General features: G+C 47.4%; 1 protein-coding gene across 10 annotated transcripts in view; it reads right to left on the bottom strand.

Annotated features, from left to right (window-relative positions):
• Positions 1 to 15,395: 15,395 nt before the first annotated feature.
• LOC123402882 overlaps positions 15,396 to 27,357 on the bottom strand; it is a 51,023-nt gene continuing 39,061 nt past the window's right edge. For 6 of the 10 annotated variants that reach the window (XM_045096844.1, XM_045096845.1, XM_045096846.1 and 3 more), the window contains one exon: positions 15,396 to 16,005. In XM_045096844.1, the coding sequence (XP_044952779.1) occupies positions 15,775 to 16,005 (231 nt within the window). In that variant the 3' untranslated portion in view covers positions 15,396 to 15,774. Of the gene's footprint in view, positions 16,006 to 24,370; positions 25,122 to 27,357 lie in introns of those variants that run through there. The other 4 variants (XR_006611363.1, XM_045096851.1, XR_006611362.1 and 1 more) reach the window with 4 other exon arrangements.

Raw genomic sequence — 27,357 nt, 5'->3', positions numbered from 1 at the left:
GATTTCACAAATACCCGCATGATCCAAAAAAAAATTGAGCGAGAAGAGGAGTAGAATTAAGATTTCCTAAGTCGAGAACCTCACCAGAGCATGGAAGAGGAGAAAAAGAATCCTACTCTCCGATATAACTTAGACTCAAAACATTTTACTAGACTTGACTCGACCAAGTACGATCACACAAAGGCTCCTATGGTCATAAGGCTCTGATTACCAACTTGTAACGACTAATATGTGGTCCTTTCCGATTTAGGGGAACAAGGCCCCAAAGAGGAAAGAGGCGCATCTAAGCGTTTCGCAAGCACGGTAACATAGCATATACATAATAATAGAATGACAATTAGGGATTCAACTTCCATCACAAAAATAATATCAGAGTTACATCACGCATTTATTCAAACAAGGTAGTTCCGCTACGGACTACAAAACATGAGAAATGGCTATGCTACTCTGCATGCTTGCCCACGATCACGACCATGCCTCAGTCTTCTGGATAGTTCACGTACAAGCGGTCGGTCTCCTCATCGTACTGCCACGCCAGTTGCGTGTCGTCGGGATCACCTGTGTCGGGCGCACCTGTACCTGTTGGGGGTTGAAGTAATCTGTGAGACACGGGGACTCAGCAATCTATGACCTCGGTGTCAGAACTAGTCAAGTTATTAGGTAAGGAAGGTTATGTGTTAGGTTGGAGCATCCTAAGCTTATATGCTGGCTAACTTACGTAGAACATGTATTGAAGGTGGTCTATACTAGCGATCGATGACTAGCTGATCAATAAGTGATCCTGATCACCTACTTACGTCAATCATAAGCCCACCATGTTCCCGATCGAAGAGAGGACTTCGAAGGGGACAGTCACGGTTACACACTCAATTGGCAATTTTATTAGATTATGTTCAAGTTATCTATAACCGGATGTTAACAAATATTCCAAGTTGCCACATAACCGCGTGCACCACTTTCCGAAAGATTAAACCCTGCAGGGGTGCTCCAACTAGTCCATCACAAATGGTCATGGGCCGCAAAGTAATCCTCTATCACGAATCTCGTGATCTCGTCGGATTCCTTAGAGGAAAACCTCAACTCTGGGGAGAACCAAAGCTTCACCGGGATTCCTATACGCAAGATATATCACTAAGGTAAGACAAGACTAGCAGGACCTCCCGACGTGTCGACGGCCCTCATAAGAGCCGCGTATCTCAGTCTCAGGACACGCCGGATAAGCGAAGCATACAGTGGCCAGAGAAATCTCCCGAGTTGCCCCGGGATGGCCCCGCACGGTGCTCTAGTTTGGACCAACACTCATGAGGAGCATTGGCCCGGGTTGTTGATTAATTCCTTGGGGTAGCTATTCCCTATGCAGATTATTATTAAGTGATTAGCAAATTAACACCAATGTTGGGTCCTGCCGGACAAGTCTTAACACTACACGATTTATCAAGGGGGTCCCCATAACAACCCCGAACGTGTTAGGAGCGATCAGTTATGGAATCAAACACCGGTAGCCGGTAACTATGGCGGCAATAACGGAACAAAACACCCGGAAAAAGGCTAGGCCTTCCGTTATTTACCAAGTATATAGGTGCATTAATTAAATAACAGATTTAACATAATGATATCAACTCACGTTATCACATGAGACAAAGCACCTACAACTAGCAACGCTAACATTACAAGCTGAGCAAAGCCTACTTAGCCATTCAAGATTTGTTAGGAAGGGATAAGTGTTTGGGTTTCATGGCAATATCAGGAGGCAATTATTTTAGTGATAGGCAGCGAGCATATGATGAAGAAACGTGAATCTAGCATAACAAGTCTAGAGATGGAATCAAGGTCATATCATCTTGCATGTGATGTCGTCAGCTTGGAACTGCTCTTGTTCGTCCTGCACGTACTCTCCCGGATCCACGTACTCGTTCTCCGATCCCGGAGCTACCCAACATAAAAATAGCATCCAATGAACAACAGCACAACAAGATGCAACAAGCACATGATGCATGAGATGAAAACGAACATGCATCTCTATTCTAGTCACTAGCACAAGCATGAGAAGAAAATACAAGTTCCTGGACAGAACTGCACTCTAAGCTATCTTGACATGCATGAGGATTTCATGAACAGATGTGTCACGCGAAAGCGATGCAAAAACATATAAAGAACGTTACGAACGGAGCTACGGATCAACCGGAAACAACGAAACAAGGAACGGAGTCCTACGTATCAAATCCATCACAACACACCCCAATGGCATACTTCTGGTATTCCCAGGTTGCCATATCACAAAACAAACAAGTATGGATGGGGTGGTGCAAGGAATATCACCACACCATCAACTATGCACTCTCAAGCATAAAACATCAAAACTATACAATCTGCCATAAACAGCATCATAGCAGTTTGAGGGCTACATGCAAAGCACCTACAGCCCCCCCCCCCAAATATGCCAAATAGGATATGTGGAAGAAGTTATTCAAAAGTACTACAAGAATGAGCGACAAGCTAATTCAAAGGAGTTTCACACATAAAGTTCTACAGCTGCTAACTTGGACAAAAATATCAGTTTTCAGGGACTTAGTGAAAATTCCAGATTCTCACTAGCTGTTTATGTTGTGAAGCATTTTGACAGCACCCAAAACAATATCTACAGGAAACCAAATCGAATCAAAATTGATAGAGAGTTATACAAACACAAAAGCTACAACTTCCCAGTTGATAGCAAGGGTTGATTCCCAATACATGGACTTCTACAAGCACAACAACAGGAGAAGAAAATATAAGCAGATTCTCAGACTTAGTGAAAATCACAGATTTTCACTAAACTGGAATTTCAACCACATGCCTACTTTGACTAGGCACAACTTGCACATATGAACTCCTAAGCATGAAACAAAACCAACATGCTATAGAGGGGGTCACCCTCTAATGCCACAACAAGGAACCAACCTCTTGGACTCACCACATCTGATGGAACCAAGCTCCAAACATTGAACAAAACAGAAATATGACATTCCCAGATAGTGTTCCAAAGTGGAATCTGAACCCACCATTGGATTACTGGGATGATTCTACCCCAAAACCATATATAATACATAGGCACTTGCATAGAACAAATGGGCACAAACTAAGAAGTAAAATGAGCATGGAATCACATAGAGATGAATAGTGCATCATCACATGTGCTTCTCACTAGAACACCACCTAAACAAGCACTTGCACACTCTCACATATACATGGTGCACATGAGGGGTAGAAGTCATGTTCATGTGCCTTATCACATCATCACACCATCACCACATCAAGCACTCTTATAACAAGCCCTACACATGCTAGTTAGATCACTCCACTAACTACACCCACATCATGCATCTCTAAACCTATACATACAACTAGCTCATGTGCTCATCAAGGCACTCCATGCCTTGGGCATGTGTGGGACACACACACACACACAAGCACACACAATAACACATGAGCACCTACATATACACACCCACATAAGAGCCACTATTCCTACACCACAAAGTATGTGGGGAGGGGTGAACCCTCACACACACACAAGATCAGACATAAGCACAAGCTAGTGCATCAGCCCCACATCATGCACATAAGCTTCACCACCTTAGTGCCATACACCCACAAGATACACACACACACATACATGATACTTACACATTCCAATATGCACTCAACCTACACATGCATTTCTACCAAGGTATATCTACACATGTACTCTACACTTGCTAGCATATTACTAGGAACAAATATTGCTGGTTGGGAGCCACAAATAATGCCACATGAGGTGAATAGCACACTGCAGGACTACACAGCAAAACGAATGAAAACAGCAAAAAATAGCAAAGGAAAAATAAAAAGGAATGGGGGGATTCGAACCCAGGACATGTTGGTTCCCCAACAGCAACAACACCACCCTGCTACTGCACATATGCTCGACAGAAGAGAGAGGTGAAACAGGTTAAGCACTCCCTGCTGTTGTTGATGCTACTGTGCCAAAAAATCACAAACAAAAGGGTGCGCCGAGGGGATTCGCTCCCACGACCTGCCACTGCACCCAAAAGACACCTACCACTCTGCTACTGCATCGAAACTTAACAAAGAAGGGGAGTAAACCCTTTTGAGCACCCCCCCCCCTCTTGCATCTCCTCTGCCCGACGGTGGCCGGAACAGGGGAAGTGCCTTGCCGGCGTTACACGCTAAATCAGACTACGACTAGTTGATGGAAGGAAGCACAGGCTCCCACGGTTCCATTTCCCTAACTAATCCTACTCGGGAGGCCTACAGCAGCGGCTCGACGATGCACGGCGGCGACAGCGACAGAGAAGGAACGACGACGAAGCTACGGCCTACAGCTCGCGATCTGGGACAGGGAAGAAGGGGGAAGGATCTACCTCACTACTGGACGAGGTGGTCGCGTCGGCCGGAGAGGATGTAGAAAAAGAAGGGGAAGAAGCCGCTCGGGGAAGAACGTCGGGGAGGAAGGCCGCCATCGTTGAGGTAGTGGTAGCAGGGCCGATCTCGTCGAAGTAGCTGCGGGAATGGGCTCCTGGAAGATCTCGCGTGCTCGTCGAGGTGTTGGAGAGGCCGCAGGTGTACGGGCGCGACGGCGAGGACCTCCTCAACTCGCGGCCATGGCGGAGGAGCTCGATCCCCTTACCTGATGTCGACTACAGAGAGGAAGAAGGAGATGGGAAGGAGGTGGCAGCGCAAGGGGAGGAACCCTAGGATGCACGGACGCCAAGGGGGGCTTATATGGAGGAGAAGGAGGCGAGGGACGCGCATCGACGTCCGTGACGGTGTCTGCTGCTGCCGCGCTCTCTCTGTCTCTCTTAAGAAGCCTGGCGGAGGAGGAGGAAAGGGAAACGACGTCTACAGGAGTAAGCCACGCGCGAGGGGAGCTCGGCGTGCTAGTGGGAGGAAGCCCACTAGGTGGCGCCAGATAGAAGAAAAAATAAAACTCCTGGGGTTTTCTAATTACAAAATAACCAGAGAAAGAAATAAGGCAAAGGCAAATCTGTTGAGACTAAAAACAAAACAAAAATGCCCCTAGTCATAAGGAATTATGACCTATTTAAATAAAATGGAAAAGAAACATTTGGAGGAATTAAATATTTACAAAACAGAATTTATTAGATCTGTTTTGTCAATATTTGCACCTTTAAAACATATTTTCATAATAGCAAATTCACATCCTCACAATCACTACAATACATAATAAAACATGGGCATTTTTGAAATAGAGAAGGAGCAAAAGAATCTTGGCTTGAGATAAATAGTGAAAGGGAGTTGTTTTTGAAACCCATGCAAACCACATAGTTCTTCCTACTAACAACTACATCCACATCATCACATATCATCATCACATCACAACACACCACATACATCAATCACAAGAACAACAAACACAAGACATGGAATGACAAGGATGCATGCATGCAAAAGGAAACATGACAAGGTGACACATGAAATAACACATGCATGGGCTCTCATTGCAATGACAAGGTGGGCCACATAGAGAAGGTTCCATTAAAGGCAAGTTACACTCTTGGGGCATTACAATTTGTCTCTAGGTTTTGGAACCACTTGCAACATTCCTTGGGAACTCAACTTGTATTCGGTACAGCATACCACCAGCAAATGGGAGGGCAGACTTAATGAGTTAATTAAATATTGGAAGACATGCTAAGAGCTTGTGTTCTTACTTATGGAGCCAGCTGGGAAAGCAGTCTACCATATGATGAATTCTCGTATAATAATAGCTACCAAAACAGTCTAAAGAGGTCACCTTTTGAAGCTTTATACGAACGAAGATGTCATACACCACTCAACTGGTTTGGTACTGAGGATAGCCATATGTTTAGCCCAGAAATTCTACATGAAGCCGAAACAAAAGTAAAACTCGTCGGGGACGGACAGAAGGCCGCTCAGAGCTGTCACAAAAGTTGTTATGACTAGAAACATCGTCATATCTGTTTTGAACCCAATGAGTATGTATACCTCACGGTATCACCAATGATGGGACACAAAAATTCAAAGTGAAAGGGAAACTGTCACCACGATTTATTAGACCCTTTAAAGTACCTGTAAGGAGGGTCAATGTTGCTTATGGGTTGAAATTACGTAACGGTGTATTCCATGTATCACAACTAAGGAGATGTGTCAGTAATCCGGAGAAACAAATCCAGCATCATGACCTGAATATTCAGTCGTACCTTACCTATAGGGAGCGCCCTATAAAGATTTTGGATCAGTCACAACGAAGAACCTCCCACAATCTAATAAAGTTTTACAAGGTTCAATGGAGCAATCGCACCGAAGAAGAGGCATCATGGGAACGAGAGGACCACATAAGGGATGAGTACCCATACCTATTTGTGGTCAAGGACGAGATTTCTCTTAAACGGGGTAGATGTTGTAACACCCTAAAAATTTAAATTGGTCATTTCAGATCTCTTTCCCTCATAAAAGAAAAATGCTTGGGTTCACTTATGGCCTTTGTTAATCTTTCTTTTCTTTTTGAGTTCTACCTTAAAAGGCTTTATTTGCGTCTGTAAAATTTCATATGGTTTCAGATATTTTAATTTCTTCTTTGAATAAATGTTTCATGAGTTTTAAAACAACTTTTATTTTAGGTAACCGTTTGGATGAATTTTCATTTAAGTAAAATGGTTAATTCCATTTCTTTCAAGACTTAGGCTCAAAAGTCCATCTAGTACTCTAAATTTTTCATCAAAACATCTTCTCCATCTTAGGATAGTACCCAAAAACCACTCCCTCCATAAACACTTATTTTATTAAATTATAGGAATTTCCAAATCATATTTTATTAATTCTTGGATTCTTTTGGAATTATAAGGGAACTATAATTTCCTTAGCATTTATTACTCCACAAAAATTATCTTAGCTAGACATCACTACCAACACTCCTTTCCTCCAAAAAATCATGTCCTCAAGTTTAAAAATTTCATATCACATTCATATCCCTTGTGCAAAACACAATTTCGACAAATCCAAAATTGCTAAAAAAATACACGACCTCAGTTATGCACTAGATCACCACATCAAAATTTCAAAAATGCCTAGATGCAATTGGCATTCTATCTAACACCTTTTGGGCAAGAATCTAGATTGCCCAAATTTTGGGCAAAACCATAATGGCCTTGCACCGATCCCTCCTGGCCATCAATGCAGCTCTGAGGGGACCCTCCCGCCAGCCTCCCATCGCCGCCTAGACGGTGCCAAGTCGGTGCAACGGTCGCTGTCCAAAGCCCTGGCGGACCGGTAGGATAACCACGGCCACCAGCGTGCCATCACTTCCTACGCCGCCAACCATACCGTCCCCGCTATGTGTCTTTGTCCTAGATAGCCAACCCACCGCCCGAACCACCACGGGTCCCTTTGTCAGTCACTCGAGTCGGGCGCCGTGCGCCATGGTCGTACTCGAGCTCCACTGCGTGTGAGGGGATAGAGATCAAAATCATCGGCATTGTCACTTCGAGAAGCTCTCTCTGGTGTCACTAGCCCTCTCTATCCACGCACACTAACCCCACCTACCTTCCCTTGCCAAATTTACTTCGACATGATTTGAATGCCTACGGTCGTCTTCGGCTATAAAAGGGCACCTCAAGCCCCATTCAGCACCTGCACCACCTCCACCCATCCGCAATCGCACTTCATAGGGATTGTACGACCTCGAAAGGTCTACTTCCCCAACTCCGGCCGCCCAATACGCCTATGGTCCCGAGAAGAAATCGACGCCATGCAAACACCTCCACCTCTCGAATTCCGCCAGTAGCCTCCTGGTGCTTCACCTTGTATGACCCGCGCGTCAATTTGATATTTGCGGGTCCCTCCAGCGAGATTCGAATTCATTCGGCGCCATCGTCCGCCAGAGACGACATCGCCGCAACCACACTACATACCGGCGACAAACTCCATCACCCACTGACGTGGACGAGCACCCTGAGCACGCCTACACCATCGCCATCCCCTGGTTTGTCGTTAGTCGCCGTCGGTGACCACCCCTCCTCTGTGTTCCTCGCGCAAATTCAAACCTAATGAATGGGACCCACATGTGAGTCTTTTAATCTTTTTTAGTGAAAACATTGGCGCCTTTTACCAGATTACGTTTTCTCTATATGGAAGTGTATTTCTATTGAAGCATTTTCTTTTGAAAACAAAAAGGACCCCATAGTAATTATTTTAATTATAGAGAAGTGCATGAACTTAAAACTACCTATACTTTTTATCCACAACTCCTTTTTACTTGATTATTTTCTCAAAAATTTATGTTATCTTGTTTCTATAGTATTTATTTGAAAATATTTTAAAACAACTTTTTGCACTGCCATAAGTGGATTCTTTATTTATGTTTATCGAAAACGAAGGTGGGAACTTTTTTCGATAATTTTGCGGGATCACCTTCTACCTACATTGATCAAGGCAAGCATGTTTGAACTTGGGATATGCTGTTTGCATGCATGTTTGCTTAAATTAAACCATGATATATAGTGAATGCATATTTATTCATAAATTTGCATAATCTTCCATACCTAAGAATGTGGTAAATATGAATGTCCTTGTTGTCCATGTTATACCACTTGACTTACAACTCACGTTGTAACGTGATTAAATTGATATGGGCATGTTGGGACATATCACTGTGCATGAAATATAAGAACCTCCAGAGTCGAAATAGATCTAGTCTTGTTCCGTTAATTCCTAACTATTTTTGTGCCACCACATGTCTCTTCACAAGAGGAGTATGGCCGTAATGAGAGGCCATAGTGAATGATACCATTGGCCTTGGTAGTCATGTGACTTGGTCCAGGGGCATGAAAAGATAGTTTTGACCATTGTAGGATATTCATGCTATTGGAGGTTGTGACCTTCCCACTTAGAGTTTTACTTAACCATTGCCTTGGGTGATTCATGGCTCAGAAATTAAAACTGGTGTGCAGCGGCCAGGTGTATTTCCAACCTAAGAGCGTAAGCGGAACTAGTCAACATTTTGAAAAAATACATAGAGACCAGTTTTAACAAACCACGTACGGAGATGAGTAAGAATGGTTAGAAGGACAAAAAGCAGAAATCTAGGAGAGGAAGTCTATGTATATTAGATGGTGGTCATGTTGGCATTGAGTGGCCCATACGAAACATGATCAGATGAATGGGGCAAAATGTATAGATATATACTTGACAATTGTCCAGAAGTACACGGATACATGGAGTAAGTTTCAATCACCTAACTAACTCGTACTACAATGTTTTTTCATGACTAGTTTACTTATTTTACACATGGTTCACAAGGAAGAATTAAAGAAAATGGAATCCGGGCATCATGATGAAGGTAGGTGTTGATAACTCTAAAGAAGAGAGAACTATACGGGGTGTCGAAGCAAGTTCTTGAGGTCAATTACGAACACATCAGTATTTCTGTTTAGATGTGATTGGTTTTACCTTGATGGCCTGAAAAAGAAAAACTTGAAGATAAAGTCTATGATTTTTCCAAAGCATGAATACTTCCGTATTCTGGTACCAGGACGCTCCATTCATGCTGGTGTGCCAAGCTACCACATGTATTTACTTGGAGGACTCAAAGTTTGGTCACCCATGGAAGGTGGTTGTGCCTATTCGATCGGGAGGCGCATATGATGTTCTAGAAAAAATTGACGTTGAGTAGGAGGCGACTGTACAAGCCTATCAAGAAGCCGCCCATTATTCACCACATCATTTAGCTACGGATATTGAGGATGAAGTGGGGGATTATGATGCTACCAGAGATGTTGAGAATGAAGTGGAGGACGATGATGCTATACAAATGTTCACCACATAAGAGATGAAGCATTGGGGTTTCAGTTCCTACTAGTGTTGTGGAAGAAATTCGACATGAATTGAAGGAGGGCAATGAAGACTTTGAATTGAGCGAGGATGAACTGGTTGACGAGAAGGAAATATGTTCGTATGAGATGGATAGTGATCTTGATTAAAAGGTGTGTTACTAGCATCATTTAAGGCATGGAAGTAATCTAAAATTGATGCTATTGAAACTTGATCCCAACCTACAAACTTCAATCAAGTTTGCAAGTTTCTTGGACTAGCATTTTTATCGTCTTTTCATTAAACACTTCAACACGATTGCTTCGCCTTTACATGCTTTGAGTAAGAAGAATGGGTCCTTCATAAAGGGACCCTCACAAGATGCCACATTTAATGTGTTTAAGAATTTACTCACATATGCACCATTGCTTGCATTACCAAACTTTAATAAAAGATTTGAAGTGCATTATGATGCTCGTGATAATGACATAGATGGTGTGTTGATGCAAAAGAATATAATGATGAAATCGGATTTTGGTATACACAACACACCAGAGACATGTTAGGAATATGCAACTTGTATTCCCATGAGGCCATAGGCCGATATATATACATGTATAGGTGTGGACTATATGCAGAAAACCCCTTATACAATGGGATAAATACGAAGGGGTACATGGCTATAATATATATACTCTAACACAACCCCCCCCCCCCCTCAAACTCATGGTGGATGAACAACACTGAGTTTGGAGAGATAGAAGCCATGTTGCACTCTTGTCTGGGCCTTCGTCAAGAAATCCACCAACTGTAACTCGAAAGGCACATACTGAAGAGCAATAACCTGATCCTGCACACCAACACGCACATGGAAAGCATCAACACCAATGTGCTTGGTGAGCTCATGCTTCACACGATCGCGCGCAATGCTGATAGCACTTGTACTGTCAGATAAGAGCAGAGTAGGTGTAGTGATAGAAACACCAAAATCCTGAAGTAACCACCGTAACCAAGTCACCTCTGCCGTCAAAAGAGCCATCGCTTGCAACTCAGCCTCTGCACTCGAACATGAAACTGCGGTCTGTTTCTTCGTCTTCCAGGCAATGAGAGAACCACCAAGAAAGACACAGTAAGAAGAAAGTGAACGGCGATCTGAAGGATCACTAGCCCACGTCGCATCCGAATAGGCCTGAAGCTGTAAAGAAGTGGAGCGAGGAAAGAATAGACGGTTAGAGATCGTGCGCCCGAAGATATCGGAGAACACGGAGGAGGTGACTATAGTGAACCGAGGCGGGAACAGAGACAAACTGACTCGGAATATGAACCGGATAAGAGATATCCGGACGAGTGACAGCTAGATAGACAAGACTGCCAACAAGATGACGATAACGCGTCGGGTCAGGCAGAGGGTCACCATCAGTATCACGAAGGTGAACATTGAGCTCCATGGGAGTCTCAACAATGCGCTCGTCAGTAAGAGCAGCACGAGCAAGAAGATCCTGGATATACTTTTCCTGGGATATAAAAAATCCATGAGAGGTAGAAGAGACTTCAATCCCAAGAAAGTAACGAAGGTCCAAGATCAGACATAAGAAACTGCTCACTAAGACGGGCCTTTACAAAGGCAATATACTTGGGGTCATCACCAGTATATTGCCTTTGTAAAGGCCCGTCTTGAACGCACTGGTACATGGGATCAACATAGAGAAGAAGAAGAGTCTGACCATGAGGAGAAAGGTGGACAAACAATGCTGGATCGTAACCACTGGCCGAAAAACCAGCAACAGTTACCACAGAGGCAAATTGCTCAAACCAGGCGCAGGGGGCTTGCTTAAGGCCATAGAGAGAGAGACGAAGACGACATGCCATGCCATCAGGAACAGAATACCCAGGTGGTGGCTGCATGTACACCTCCTCACGCAGCTCACCATTAAGAAAGGCATTCTTAACATCAAGCTGAGATACAGACCAGTGGCATGCAGAGGCCACGGCAAGAAGTGTACGAATAGTGGTCATATGGGCCACAGGAGCAAAAGTCTCGTCGTAATCACGACCGTGTTCCTACTGAAAGCCACGAGCCACAAGATGAGCTTTGTAACGCTCAAGAGAACCATTGGAGCGAGTCTTAACCTTGTAGATCCACTTACAAGTAATGGGACAGACACCGGGAGGAAGAGAAACAAGATCCCATGTACCAGTGCGTTCAAGAGCAGCAATCTCCTCTCCATCGCAAACTGCCATTCAGGATGAACAACAGCCTGCCGATAAGAAGTCGGCTCAAGAACAGCAGCACCAGCGGTGGGAAATGCAAGGCGATCAACAGGCGGACGAAGACGAGGACGCAAGCCATAGCTAGGCTGAGACGAGGAGGAGGACACATTCGCAGAGGCATCTACATTACGTGAACGACGAGTGAAATACTGAGGAAAAGATGGAAGAATACAAGGAGGAATCGCTGAGGTAGAATCGGGGGGTGGAGACAAATAAGTCATCGAAGATGAAAGTGCAGAATCTGGTGACATGCTAGGTGAGGAAACCGTGGGAGATGGTGGCGGAAAATCGGTAAGAGGTGGAGAAGCAGAGGTAGCAAAAGAATAGACAAAGGCTCGATGGGGGTGATAGGTGTGTCAGGAAAAGTGGGGAAAGAGATATCCTCCACTGAAAAGGTCGAGGAAGATGGGCACGGGTAGAGGGGACGAGACTCATCAAAAGTGACATCCCGAGAAATACGCATCCGAAGACCGATAGGATCCCAACAATGATAGCCCTTATGCTCATCACTATAGCCTGAGAAGACACACTCAACAGACTGAGCGATCAGTTTGGTGCGTTCGTGAGGGGCAAGAAGAACATAACAGACACAACCAAACAAACGAAGCATCGACTAATCGGGAGAACGATCAAAGAGACGCTCGAAAGGAACGCCACCCTGCAAGGCAGCGGATGGGTGAAGGTTGATGAGATAGGTGGAAGTGAAGACAGCCTCAGCCCAAAAGTGAGGCGAAAGAAAGGCGACGATCGTCATCGCACGAGCCGTCTCAAGAAGATGATGCTTGCGCTCAGCTACGCCATTCTGAGCATGAGCACCAGGACAAGAGAACTGAGAAAGAGTACCCTGCTCAGCAAGAAATCCACGCAACATCTTGGAGATATACTCTCGAGCAGAGTTAGCACGAAAAACACGAATAGGCGTAGAAAACTGAGTGTGAACCATGGCAGCAAAACGCTTATAGATAGGTAAGACCTCATTACGAGAGGTCATGAAATAAATCCACGTGTGTCGAGAAAAATCATCTATAAAAAGGATATAGTAGTGATGGCCTCCCTTGGAAGCAAAGGGAGCTGGACCCCCACACATCAGAGTGAACAAGGTCAAAAGGACGTTGAGACACAGTCTCCCTATGAGGATAAGGTAACTAAACCTGTTTACCAAGCCGGCAACCCTGACAGTCTAAAGACACACCACCGGAGGCAGATCCAAAAAGACCACGTCAAACTAAGGATGAGAGACGAGAGCCACATAAGTGACCAAGGCGATGATGCCACTGGTGAAAAGAGCTGGTAGACAAGACAACAGAGGTGAAGAGACTGGCTGCGGTGGCAGCGGATGGAAGGTGAAGCTAGTGAAGATCCCAGAGACCCTGAGAGTCACGGCACCGGGGGCCAGCACCAAGACGAGCGCCAGTGTGACGGTCCAGAACTGAACATGAGTCAAAGTCGAGAATGACCCTCCAACCAGAGTCAACAATCTGACCACCAGAAATGAGTTGCATGGTAAGCCGAGGAACATGAGCAACATCGGAAACACAAAAGGATAAAGTGTTAAGAGTGCCTCGACCAGTAACCGGGAGAGAAGTACCATCAGCAATAAGAACATGAACAGGAGAGTCTGAGGTCGAGTAGAGGATAGAGTTGATGAATCATGAGTCATATGAAAAGATGCTCCAGTATCAAGAATCCATGAAGATGTACCTGCTTGTGTAGAAGGTGGTCTCGCAATGCCAGAAGAGTCCGTAGCAGAACCAACAGAACCTGTCAAGGAAGAACCAGAAGCTGGAGCTATCAGGCATCGAAATCGCACAATATCATGCTCAGTCAGAGGCGCAACTGAAGATGTCGATGTAGATGCACCCGACAACCGAGAGTCAGAGGCAATCAGCAGGGCGCGAAGTCGTGCAATCTCCTCCTCGGTGAAGTACACACGTGAAGTAGGCGACGTAGTGGCACCGGGAGAGAAGCGGCCACCTCCACCGGTGGAAGCCGTGAAGTGTGGCGATGTAGCATGACCAGTATCATCTGCAAAGGCCGGTGGTGAAGACGAGACCGTATGCAGACAAGCACCAAGCGCCAAGGAAAGACGCGTGTGCGAAGCACGGTCGATGGAGTCATATGCACGAGTATAACCAATGAAAGTCGCGAGAGGTGTCGTGGAAGAGCGACATACACCGGTGAAAGTCGGGAGAGGGGTTAGTGTAGAACGACAATCGACATATGTGGAGCTCGCATGAAGAGTCGTAGAAGAGCTATTGGCACAGCCCATGGAAGACGCCAAAGGGGACGACGCGACAGGCGAACGAGCATCAAGCGCCGAGAAACGACGCATGTGCGAGACGGGAGTAGTGACGAAAACACCGTCAGGAGTCATCGGGCAGCTTGGGACATGCGGACCCGATAAAAAGATTCCTTCCTTTTTTTGGGAACACAATCAGCCGATGATGATCCACCAGAAGTAGTACAACACCATGTCACGTGTGTGCACAGCAGCCGATGCAGGCCAGCACCAACGCGACCCAAAGCAGTTATGCCCAGGTCAACGGACGATGCAACCCCGGACGGATCTCAGCGGCCATGCACTATGGACGGCCACGCACATATCTCAGCGACGGCTGAAGAACGGCGGCCGAACGATGGCGAAAGCGGACAGCGGCCGAACGATGGCCAGACTATGGCAGAGGTGGACAGCGGCCGGACGGCTACGGAGGCCGAAGGATACGCGCGTCAGCAGCGCACGAATCCGTCTCAATCCAAGCAACGGCGCAGCAGCTTGATGGGAAAAACGGACGAAGGAGTCCTTCGATCACCGGCTTGATCTGAAGCAACACACCGCTGACTCGACCTAAAGTGCTACTCGAATTGGATAGGGACGAGGCGGATGGGTTCGGGCAGCCACTCTGACCGATGTACTCCCTCCGTTTCTAAATATAAGTCTTTTAAGAGATTTCATTAGAAGTCTACATACAAAACAAAATGAATGAATCTACACTTTAAAGTATGACTATATACATCCGTATGTAGTCTACTAGTGGAATCTCTATAAAAACTTATATTTAGGAACGGAGGGAGTAGTTAGGAGAGAAACCGCAGCAGCGACGAAAACAGCGACGGCCGGCAAGAAGAACACAACGACGCAAGAAAAGGATCAAGCACGAGTTGCGCATGCTAAAAAAACCTAAGCTTTAATACCATGTTAAGAATATACAACTTGTATTCTCATGAAGCCATAGACCGATATATATACATGTACAGGTATGAACTATATGCAGAAAATCCCTTATACAATGAAATAAATACGAAGAGGTACATGGCTATATTATATATGCTCTAACAAGATAAATATACATTAAGACTCAAACACATGCATAATACTCCTTCCGTTTTTAAATATAAGGTTTTTTTTAGAGGTTTCACTACGGACTACATACGAAACCACTACTTTTGAGAATAGACTAGTTTTGTGATATCAGGGCAGAGCACAGAGAGGACAGAAAGGAACTACCACTCTTCTTCTTTTTTTCAAGAACAAGAAAAGGAGCTACCATTCTTATTGAAATACTAACTGCAGTTCATTTATCATATCCTCAGACAATGTACACAGCGGTGCGCTGGTGATCCATCTCGACATCGGCCAAACTAGACACAGAATCACAGTTTGTACACACAAATTCATTTTGTCTTCTTATCTTCTTTGTTATCCTTCTCCACCACTACTGGCGCTGCAGGTATGCTGAACCACCACTCTCTCAACCTTCTGGTGCATCTCTCTGTGCTTGCTCTCCTTATCGGAGAGTGGTTCGTGAACACCTCCAGAAACATCGCCAGGATAAGCAATCTTGTGGGCAGCAAGGCAAGGACAAGAGCCATCAATAACAGCGCAAGGATAGCTTTGTCTGTGGCCTGCAAATTACAAGAGTTAATGAAATATTTGATGGAACTCAGGTATTGAATACGTTTAGTCGAGTGGTGGGCAAAATTGTGGACTACCCATAAAATTCAATTTGTTACTAAGTGGTCCCTGATGGCACCTCTGTTCTGTTCAGGGACATGGAGCTGACCAATCGTCCAATACTAAGTGGCCTCATGTCTCATTGGGCAACATGGCCCGTCCCATTCTAATACTAGATTGCACAAGAAGAAAGAGCATTTACACATGTTCTCAGAAAAAAGTTAACAACAACATTATTTGAACAAGCATGATTTAGGTGTAGGGAATTTTACCAAGTTAAGATATTTAGAATTTAATTGTCCAAAAAAAAAGGAACATAGGCAGCTTTGTTTCTATTTATACCATGAATCGTCTGCGTCATAAGGTAGCATATTAGGGTGTGTTTGGTTGGAGGGATATCCTCCCAGGGACAGGGATAACCACTTTTTTCTGTGGTTGCCATGCGTTTGGATCTGGGGCGAGGAGGAACAGAGTCAACCAGATGCTGGGAATATTCCCAGAAAAAAGGGATGTGGCCAACCGCCAAAAACGGGCGGGCGGTGGCAACCACCCTGGGGCAGCCGGCGCGGGAGGGCGGGAGGCGGCCGGCGCGGGAGGGCGGCCGGCGCAGGAGGCGGCCGGCGTAGGAGCTGGCCGGCGCGGGAGGCCGGTGCGGGAGCTGCCCGGCGCGAGCGCCGCCGCCGCGGGAGCTGGCCGGCGCGGGCGCCGCCGCCGCGGGAGCTCGCCAGCCACGTGGTTATCCATCCTCCCAACCACCCTAGCCAAACAAAAAAAAAGGATAACCCTACCCTCCAACCAAACAAAAAAAAGGGCTATCCCCAGCCACCTGGTTGGGGATACCCACAACCACCCTAGCCTATCCCTCCAACCAAACACACCCTTAGTTACTCTGAAGCAGTCATGGGTGGGGCTGCAAATGAGTCGAGCTCGAGCAAAGCTCAAAGTCGAGCTGTAGAGAGTGGCTCGTGCTAAACTTGTAACGAATTCGAGTCGATCTCGATTTAGTTCCTTCAATAAAGATAAGTTGCTTTCCTAACATGGTATTGGAGCTTAGGTTTAGGTCTCTGGACGCTGCAACTCGTCCTTACAAGACTTGAGGTGCAAGGAAAGTAAACATAAACTAATAAGAACTTCTAGACTAATACTAATACTTCCTAACAGTTTCGAGCTAAATAACATGATTTTGTTTTAATAATCTAAGGCAAGTATTTGAAAAAGATAGGCCACAACACAACATAAGAAACCACTATCACATATTATTCCAATCAAAACGATGGTAATATAAAAAGAATCAAGGTAGTTGGACTAGAACTTAATAGCAAGAGATGGTGACGTAATTAGCAAAAGAAACGAAACGTCAGTTCTCAAACCTTGGCAAAAAAAAGGATATTTAGCGCCTGTTAGACCAATACTAATACTTCCTAACAGTTTCGAGCTAAATAACATGATTTTGTTTAATAATCTAAGGCAAGTATTTGAAAAAGATAGGCCACAACACAACATAAGAAACCACTATCACATATTATTCCAATCAAAACGATGGTAATATAAAAAGAATCGAGGTAGTTGGACAATAACTTAATAGTAAAAGATGGTGACTGAATTAGCAGAAGAAAGAAACGGCAGTTCTCAAACCTTGGCAAAAAAATAATAGGATATTTAGCGCCTATTCGGCAGCTCTCCGCGGAGCAGAGCGCGTCGAGCGGGCTTTTAGCAACTCCCCGATTTATCACTAGATGCCACTCCGCTCCAGCGGGAGTCGCGGAGCGGAGGGAGTCCGAACGCGCCCTTAACACGGTTGACCATGTAGTGTGACCTAAATTTTCTCTGCGCTTAATTAAGCATCCATGTTTGCTAGTAGATAAAATAGAGAAAAATCATACACAACATATATGGTAATAAATTATCCTATTCCTTTTATATAAGCACCAGGGTGACAGACGCGCCCGCTGACCAGTCGCCCGAGCCCCGCGCGTGCGTTGCGGTAGGCGGGGACGCGCTTTCTGCCGCTGGCGTGAAACACCCCGCGAGACACCCCACGAGACAGCCGGAACCATGCACGCCCGTGACAATTCTTCAAAGGCCCAGGGCACAACCAACCACACCCGAGGCAACTGCCCACCAGCCCATCACGCCAAGGCCAATCGAGGGCTCTACTGAGCCCACAACGGAGAGGCCCGCGCATGGCGCGCTCCCAGCGTCTGCGGGACGGTTCGCTTCTCCGCCGATCATGATGTGTCGATCTCATGGACGTGACACTGCGCCAACGACATGGACTCTGGGCGAGTTCCTCGCGGCTGCCACAAAACACATCACGGGAGTCCTGCCAACCCCAGGGAGAAGACCGCGTCTCTCGCTCAACTTCACCCCTCGACGCGGCCGCTCCGCCACGACTACATCACCGATGTCGGCGCCGCCCACCGCGGAAAGAAGAGCGTAGATCCAGGTCCTATGCACACTAGGGATCCTTGGAACTAACCATCGGATCACTTCCGCCGAGATGAAGGCATACGATGGACTGTTCGCGGCGCCAATTCCATTACCGGTGCTCTCGGCCATTGCAGCCCTGGTTGGTCGCGAAATCCCCGCCGGCTTGCAGGCCTCGACCGCCGCAGAAATGACCGCCGCATCATAGGCCGCACCCGCTGTCGAATTCATGTTCATGGATCACAACCTTAGAATTGCGGTCTGGAATGTGCGTGGTCTCAACGCGCGCGTTCGGTGCACAGCCATACGATCGCTGCTGGACACCACCTCTGCATCCATTGTATGCCTACAGGAAACAAAAATGGCGTTGATCTGCTCGTCTGTTGTCCTCAAGACGCTAGGCTCAGAGATCGATGATTATACGTATCTCCCGGCGCAAGGTACACGGGGTGGCATATTGCTGGCCTGGAAGAGCCGGGCTGTGACCATCACGGACCCGATGTTCACCACAAACGCCCTCACAACCAAAGTTGCGACACCCTCCGGCACAGCCTGGCGGCTTACTGTTGTATACGGCCCTTAGGAAGATGCCGACAAGATCACCTTCCTACAGGAGCTTCGCGATATACGCACAGACTGGCCAGGACCTTGGATGTTATGCGGGGACTTTAACCTGATACTGCGTGATGAAGATAAAAGCTGTGAAAACTTGCACCGCCGCATGATGGGCAGATTTCGCCGCGTCGTCAACGACCTCGCCCCCTCGCCCTGAAGGAAATATACCTCAACGGTCGACGATTCACGTGGTCGAACGAACAGTCTCCACCAACCCTGGTGCACCTAGACCGCGTGCTTTGCACCTCAGACTGGGGGGATGCACATGGAAGCTGTCATCTGGGATGCCTCGCCTCCGTCGTGTCGGATCACTGCCCCCTCCTACTTGACTGCTCGCCCACGCACGCGGCGTACCAGCGCTTCCACTTCGAGGATTATTGGCTCAGGTTGGATGGGTTTCACGACACGGTGGCCGACGCTTGGGGCTCAGTACATGACACGGACCCCTTTTAGCGGATAATGCTACGGCTCCAAGCCACAGCCCGCAAACTGACGAGCTGGAGTGCCAAATCCAAAGGGAACATCCGGGACAAGATGGCCATCTCCAGGGAGTTGATCTCACGCTTTGACAAGGCCCAGGAGGATCGCGTCCTCTCCCCTGCTGAAGGTTGGCTGCGCAAGCAACTCAAGATCACCTACCTTGGGCTTGCTTCCTTGGAGCGGACCATTGCGAGGCAACGCGCAAGAATCGCTTCCCTTAAGGACGATGACGCCAACACAGCGTTCTTCCACCGGCAATGCTCTTCTCACCGGCAAAAGAACCACATATTCAGCCTCACCGTGGATGGCAACGTGATCACAGACCAGGAGGGAATGGCACATGCAGCCTTCTCACACTTCGACGAGCTGCTCGGCTCCAACGCCCCCCGCGACCACTCGATGAACTTGTCGCAGCTTATTGCGCCTTGCGACCTGACCAGCCTCGACACACCATTCAGCCATGAGGAGATTTGGGACGCCGTCAAACGCCTCCCAGCCCGAAAAGCACCTGAACCGGGCGGGTTTACAGCTGAGTTCCTGCGGGCATGCTGGGACATAGTACGGCAGGATTTTCTGGATGCCTTCCAGCAGCTCTTCGAGCTACGCGGCCGCGGCTTCAGCAAGCTAAATCTTGCGTCTTGACCCTGCTCCCGAAGCGCGCCGACGCCTGCCAGCTTCGCGACTACCGGCCGATCTACCTCAATACACATTGTGGCCAAGATCTCTGCGAAGGTGATCTCGCTGCGTCTCGCCCCAAGACTTGGAGAATTGGTAAGCCGCAACCAGAATGCATTCATCCCAGGGCGGAGTCTCCACGACAACTTCGTCCTCGTCAGGCAATCCATGAAGCAGCTGCACCAGCCCGCAGCCCCGCAAGTCATGCTCAAACTGGACCTAACGCGGGCTTTCGACTCCCTATCATGGCCCTTCCTGTTTGAAGTGCTCCGCCAATACGGTTTTGGGCCTCGATTTCAGGAGTGGATCGCGATCTTACTCACCAACTCGAGCACCAGGATATGCTCAACGGAGAGCCAGGGCCGCCTATATGACACCGATGCGGGTTACGCCAAGGGGACCCCGTCTCACCGCAACTCTTCGTGCTTTTCGTGGACATCCTTGGCCGCCTCGTCTGGCGCACCCACGACTGTGGCATCCTACGACAGTTGCACCCACGACGGAACATCCAGGCTATCTCGTTGTACGCCGACGACGTCATGCTATCCTGCCACGCCACATCGAACGACATGGAGGCCATCAAGGGCATCCTCACCCTGTTTGGCAACGTCAGCGGCCTACGAGTTAACTATGTAAAGAGCTCGGCCACCATCATGCATGGAGACCCTAGTGTGACCACGATGATCAACCTAATGGGATGCACGGTGGCAGATCTCCCCACCAACTACCTGGGCATTCCTCTGACGTTGAGACGCCCCACAGCCGCTTAGCTCCAGCCACTTGTCGACTCGGTGGCTGCGAAGCTGCCAACATGGAAGGCATGGCTCATGAACAAGGCCGGAAGACTCGCATTGGTCAAATCGGTACTCAACGCTATCCCGGTTCACCACCAAATGCTGGCATTTGCCCCCCCCCCCCCCCCCCCAAGAAAACTCTCAGGCAACTGGAAAAGATTCAGAGAGGCTTTCTATGGGCCAGCCGTGCCGCCGCCAATGGCGGACACTGCTATGTCAATTGGCGCCAAGTATGTCGCCCGATTGAGTACGGTGGCCTGGGGATCCGAGACCTAGAGTGCGCCGGGCTGGCACTCCGACTCCGATGGTTGTGGTACGCCCGCACCGCTGGAGACCGCGCATGGCAAGGCCTAGACCTACAATTCTCCCATGAGGAGCGAGCGCTATTCTTCGCATCCACTTACATGGTCATTGGAGATGGACGGACTGGCCTGTTTTGGGATGACCGATGGCTACATGGACAGTCTGTGCGCGAATTTGCATCGGCGTTATACAATTGCATACCCAAACGGCGCTGCAAAACGAGAACAGTGGCGGAGGGGCTCGCCGGCAACGCATGGACGCGTGACATCCAAGGAGTAATCGGGATGCACGATTAGACAGTATATGCAGCTTTGACAGGCCGTGCAACACATCACCCTCACAGACGAGCCAGACCGAATTATATGGAGATGGACAGCAAGCAGCACATACTCGGCACAATCTTGGTACGCCGCGACGTTCCAAGGCTCCATGCGTTGCCCCGCATGGAAACTCACGTGGAAGAGTTGGGGGCCGCCTCGCGTCAAGTTCTTCAACTAGTTGGCAGGCAAGGATCGATGTTGGACGGCGGAACGGCTTGCTCAGCCCGGCTTACCGCACCATCCCTGATGCCTACTGTGTGACCAAGCCCCAGAGACTATGCAGCACCTACTGTTGGGATGCCCGTTTGCCCGGCAAACTTGGCACGACATCCTGGCCTGGACACACATACCAACACACACACCCCACCAGCGAACCTACACTCATTGACTAATGGCAGAGGGCTAAGGAACAGACACCCTCGGTGCAGCGCAAAGCCCTGCAATCGATCACCATGCTCGTCCCCTGGATGATTTGGAAACACCGGACGAATGCGCCTTCGAGAATGCGCGACACATTGGTGGATAAGATCAGAGATGAGGCCAAATGTTGGGCACTCGCTGGGGCACAAGGACTACGGGTTGTCCTACCCACATCCTGGGATGTACACTGATCGGGCGCATGACCCATGTGTAACCAGCCTCTTAGGAGGATTGTACTTTCCACCTTTTCAAAGAAACGAAACGCAAAGAGTCTTTTGAGTTTTCTTGAGAAAAAAACAACCTTGCAAAGGCATGTGCATTGCAACGGTAGACTGCAACCTTGAGTAACTAAATTTGGGTCAACCCGCTTGTTCCAATGGGCCGATGGTCCCCCTAGCCCAATTTTCTTATGAAGCCGACCCTGAAGACCCATTGGCCTAGAAATTATGGGCCACAGTGTCCCAATGGGTAACGTCAGTCTATTCCCGTCGTGAGTAGGTAGTGAGAGGGGGGATGGGTTCAGAGAAGGAGGGATGCAGACATTTTCTCTTCTCTTCACCGAACAATGACGTCCACCTTACAGCTGAGTCATTTACATAACTCGTGCGCGCACACAAAGCACACGCAAGCCCACAGGCAGTTACACACAAGCTTCCTTTTCCTGTAGAGTGGGACCCTTGCCTACAATGTCCAAGGACATCAACAATGGTGGGGACCTGAACCCTTCCCCCTTGAGAGTGACCCTCTTCCCAGAGAGAGCTTACCGGAAATCGAGAGCGAGCGTCTGCTTACAGGTTCGGGTTCTTGTTCAACAGGTTCTGCCGGTCTTGCTGCTGACTCTTCTAGATCAAAGAGACCACCCACTACAGTCAGGAGCACAACATGAGAGCTCTGCTTGACTTTGGCCCTTGCCGCCATTATTTTCTTCCCCTATCATCGCATCTGGTCTAGTATGTGCTTTATAGTTTTCTATACTTCGTCCACCGAGTCTGTTGCCCCTTTTGTGTCATGTCATGTGAGTCCACCATACCTTTATCCATCAGCTTATTCTCATCCTAGTCCTTTCTATAGGATTTTTGTGGCCTCTTTCTGCATTGTCGATCTCTACGCCCATTCTCTTGCCGTCGAGCGTCTTTCAACGCTTGTTTTCTTGGGATACACATATTCTGTTGATTGTCATCGTCTTTTGACAACCCATCTTCTCTTCAAACTTATCTTGTGTCTCCTACTGATGTGTTGTCTTACTGTGATGCATCATCTTCTTGTTATCCTTTCTTTGGCTTGACATAACAGGTTTTTGAAGACTCTTGATGCTACAACGACACTCTGAAGACACTGATTTTGGATTATCACCATTTTGTTTTGGTAAAACATGAGGGGGGTTGTTAAGGAGTATTATACTGGAGAGTGGACTTTTTGCTCTCGGGCACCATGGAGCCCTGTATTTTCAAACATTCAAAAATCAACTTTTTTTAGTTTCAAGAAAATCTGAAAAAAAATACGCAAGAATTTATAGATGTATATTAGATGTGTGAAATTTCATCACAAAATACTTTTTTATGCGGCCAATACAAAAAAACAAAATCCTGTGATTTTATAGTGAATAGTACATGTGCTAGATTACATGATTTTGCCCGAAACCCACCAAAACATTCCCTAACACTGCATGTGAACTACTCATGGTATATACTCTTGGCCAGAAGGCCATGTGCTCTGCCTGATGTCCCCAAAAATGACATGAGAAGGTTATTAGAAGCGTCCAACCATCCGGGTTGAAATGTAGCTTTCAAATTAAGTTCTTAATTAGTAGATGCTGCCGAAGGGAGTGGAGGTGCCATACACAAAAATGAAGCGACTCATACAACAACAGAGGTAAATAGAGTTCTTAGGCCATCATTCACGAACTACTTCTCCAGTATACTGATATTTTTCAGGAACTAGCCGCATTGCCTCCTCATAGGAATTTTGATCATGCCATCCCAAAAGCAGAAAAATGCCTTCTGGGGTCAAAAGCCAACTTGATCTCAGCCTCGGTATCCAATATGGTATTCTGATGTGCCGAAAATCTGAGGAACTTATCCCCTAAGCAAAATGGATTCTCTAGTATCAAACCTTGCCTCTGCCCATTCACATATGTTGTTTGGCCAAAACCATGACATGCAAACATACTCCTAAAGCTGGTTTGTAAGCTTTTGAGATTAATAGAAACAGGTTACCATTTGATTTCGACCACAAGAAACTCTTATTTGGCATTCTAACCTGTTGATACTTGCAAGAAGAGGTCGGAGAATTTTTGGGATTGACTGGATAATGGATATTACAGAAAGTTTGAACAGGCCTATGGAATTTTAGCTAAGCCCCTCACCAGTTTGCTGAAGAAACGGAGGGCTTAAATACATACTCATAAATACACACTCAGACATCATGACGGCACAAATGCCACACTTGATGGTTCAACCAGCCCCTTGAGGTCCCTGACGGATGGGATCAGGTCCACCTGTTTAGTCGCCCGTCACCACCTGCAATCCAGTCAAGCGGCCACCGGAAAACACGAGCACAAGACGTAGTAGTGTTCCCAAGTCGCATGTTCCAGCATACCTTGACTTGCAGAATGGTCGTGCTGCCGTTCGTGACCATAAGTCGCTCCCGAATAGCCAGCAGTTGCAACAGCACAGTGGAGAGATCTGGCAGCTCCATGAAGACCGGTGAATAGTTGGATAGTTGGCGATGAATGGCTTCAGTTGCAACATGTGGAACCCTGGATGTATGAAACTAGTGGGCGGAAGATACAAACGATAAGCTGCGGCTCCAATTTGTTCCAGGACTTTGAATGGGCTGTAGAATTTGAGAGCAAGATTGGAGCACAGTCCACTGACGAGCGACGAGTGCGCGTATGGTTGAAGCTTGAGGAGCACATCTTCGTCGACTGACAAGCGACAAGTGCACGTATGGTTGAAGCTTGAGGAGCACATCTTCGTCGACAGCAAACTAACGATCATGGTGGTGCTTGTCGTCCTGAGTCTTGACGCACTCCTGTGCACGGCACAGGTGTCCCGCAGTAATGCAAAAAAATCAGCACGGTCAGCTGCAAGCTCTGCCAGCGAAGAGTGTAATTCATCCTCCAAGCAGGCATTGTACAAAAATTTGATCTATTCCATATAGAACTTTGAATGGGATGCAGTCCAGTGATATGTTGTAGTAAGAGTTATACCAAAATTCCAGCAATGGAAGGCATTTTTTCCACTTCGGCAGCTGTCATGCACTAAGCACTGCATGTACTTCTCCAATCATTGATTAACTCAGATTGGTGCCGGACCGTCCCTCTCGTGATCTTTGTTTAACCTACAAGCTTATGTCTAGTCTATTTGGCTACCCCACGGTGCCCTTATATGATAGATCTGGGTTAAACATGTTTGCCTCAAACACCTAACCTTCTGCTAATTACAAATCCAACTGTAGCACAAACCTTACATATATTTTAATAGCGACCAGAGGTGAAAAGGAGAGGACTCCACCTGAATGCCGGAGCAAGTGCACACCCCACCACACTGCAGTCTGACACCGACTGCACCACCGTCAACCAGTGATGCCCACGCCGCTGGACGGTCTCTGCAGTCCACACCTCGTGTGAGCAGCTCGCAGCCTGTCAGCATGCGCTGCGGCACTGCGGATTTGCACATCAGTGCGCCATGAGGACCCGATTGCACTTTAAGAAATTATTTTAGGGGTGTTTTGCAAATGTTCAGACTACTTTGTAAAAAGTTGTTGAAAAAAACAGATGCAGTTCAGCCCTGGTTGAGTTGGCATAACTGCTGACATGGCGCTGGGCAGTAAGCAATCAACGTGGTCAAAACCATTTGACTGAGGCAAAACCGAGAGGACGGTTGAGTTTTGCACCACGTGGTTAGAGCATCTCCAGCAGTTCGGCCCCCCAGTGGCCCGAAGTAACGCCGCCTGGGGATCCGCCGGCGCTAAAAACAGTGTGGGGGGGCTCGGCTTCCCAGTCCCCACCCAAGGGCGCCCCCCAGCCACTGCTTTCGGACCAGTTTCGGTGCAAATTTGGCCCACTTTTGGCCCATATTCGGCATTCTTCAGCACAAATTGAACAACAGTAGTTATTTTTTTATCTCATAGTTCATCACAGAAATCAATACAAATCAAAAAAAAGTTTAACAAGTCAATACAAATCAAAAATCGAGCTAGGCATTGCCTTTGAGCGTCCATAGGTGCTCCACCAAATTGTGATGCAGTTGTTGATGCACCTGTGGGTCTCGGATCTCCTGACGCATGTTGAGGAAGGCAGACCAGATTGCCGGTAGCTAATGATCAACTTGGGCAAGAGGACCTTGCCTGTAATATGCTTCAGTGTCAAACACTGGCTCCTTCTGCTCGCTCTCAATGATCATGTTGTGCAAGACAACCCAGCAAGTCATGACTTCCCGCATTTAATCTTTCGACCTGGTCTGAGCAGGGTACCGGACAACAGCAAAACAAGATTGAAGCACACCAAATGCCCGCTCGACATCCTTCCGGCAAGCTTCTTGATGCTTGGCAAAATAGGAGTGCTTGCCTCCTGGTGCAGGATTTGAGATAGTCTTCACAAATGTGGACCATCTCGGATAGATGTCATCTGCTAGGTAGTATCCCTTGTTGTAGTGGTGCCCATTGACCTCGTAGTTAACCGGGGGAGCATGACCTTCAACAAGCTTGGCAAAGACATTCCAGCACTGCAGTACATTGATGTCATTGTGAGTTCCTGGCATACCAAAGGAGTGCCAAATCCAAAGGTCATGTGTGGCCACTCCCTCAAGTACCACACTGCAACCTCCTTTGGCGCATTTGTACATCCCTTGCCAAGCAAATGGACAGTTTTTCCATTTCCAATGCATGCAGTCGATACTTCCACGCATCCCAGGAAATCCTCTTTCTGCATTCTGCGCTAGGACCCAAGCAGTGTCTTCAGCATTGAGTGATCGCAAATATTGAGGTCCACTACCCTGCAGAACTTGTAGAAACACCCAATGGTGGTGGACTCGGCCATGTGTTCATAGTCTTCCAGAATATCACTGGGAGCTCCGTACGCAAGCATCCTCATAGTTGTCGTGCACTTCTGGAGCGAGGTGAATCCAAGTGTGCCGGTGCAATTCTTTTTACACTTGAAGTAGTTGTCGAACTCCCTGATGGAATTCACAATCCTGAGGAAGAGCTTCCAATAACGGCGCCGGAATACTTTGTCGCCGTGCAGAGGAGCGCTTACGAAGTAGTCGGC

Source organism: Hordeum vulgare, chromosome 6H (assembly GCF_904849725.1).
Source record: "Hordeum vulgare subsp. vulgare chromosome 6H, MorexV3_pseudomolecules_assembly, whole genome shotgun sequence".
Taxonomy (NCBI): Eukaryota; Viridiplantae; Streptophyta; class Magnoliopsida; order Poales; family Poaceae; genus Hordeum; species Hordeum vulgare.
Note: the sequence above shows the minus strand (reverse complement) of the source record. Positions and strands in the feature narration are given on the sequence as shown.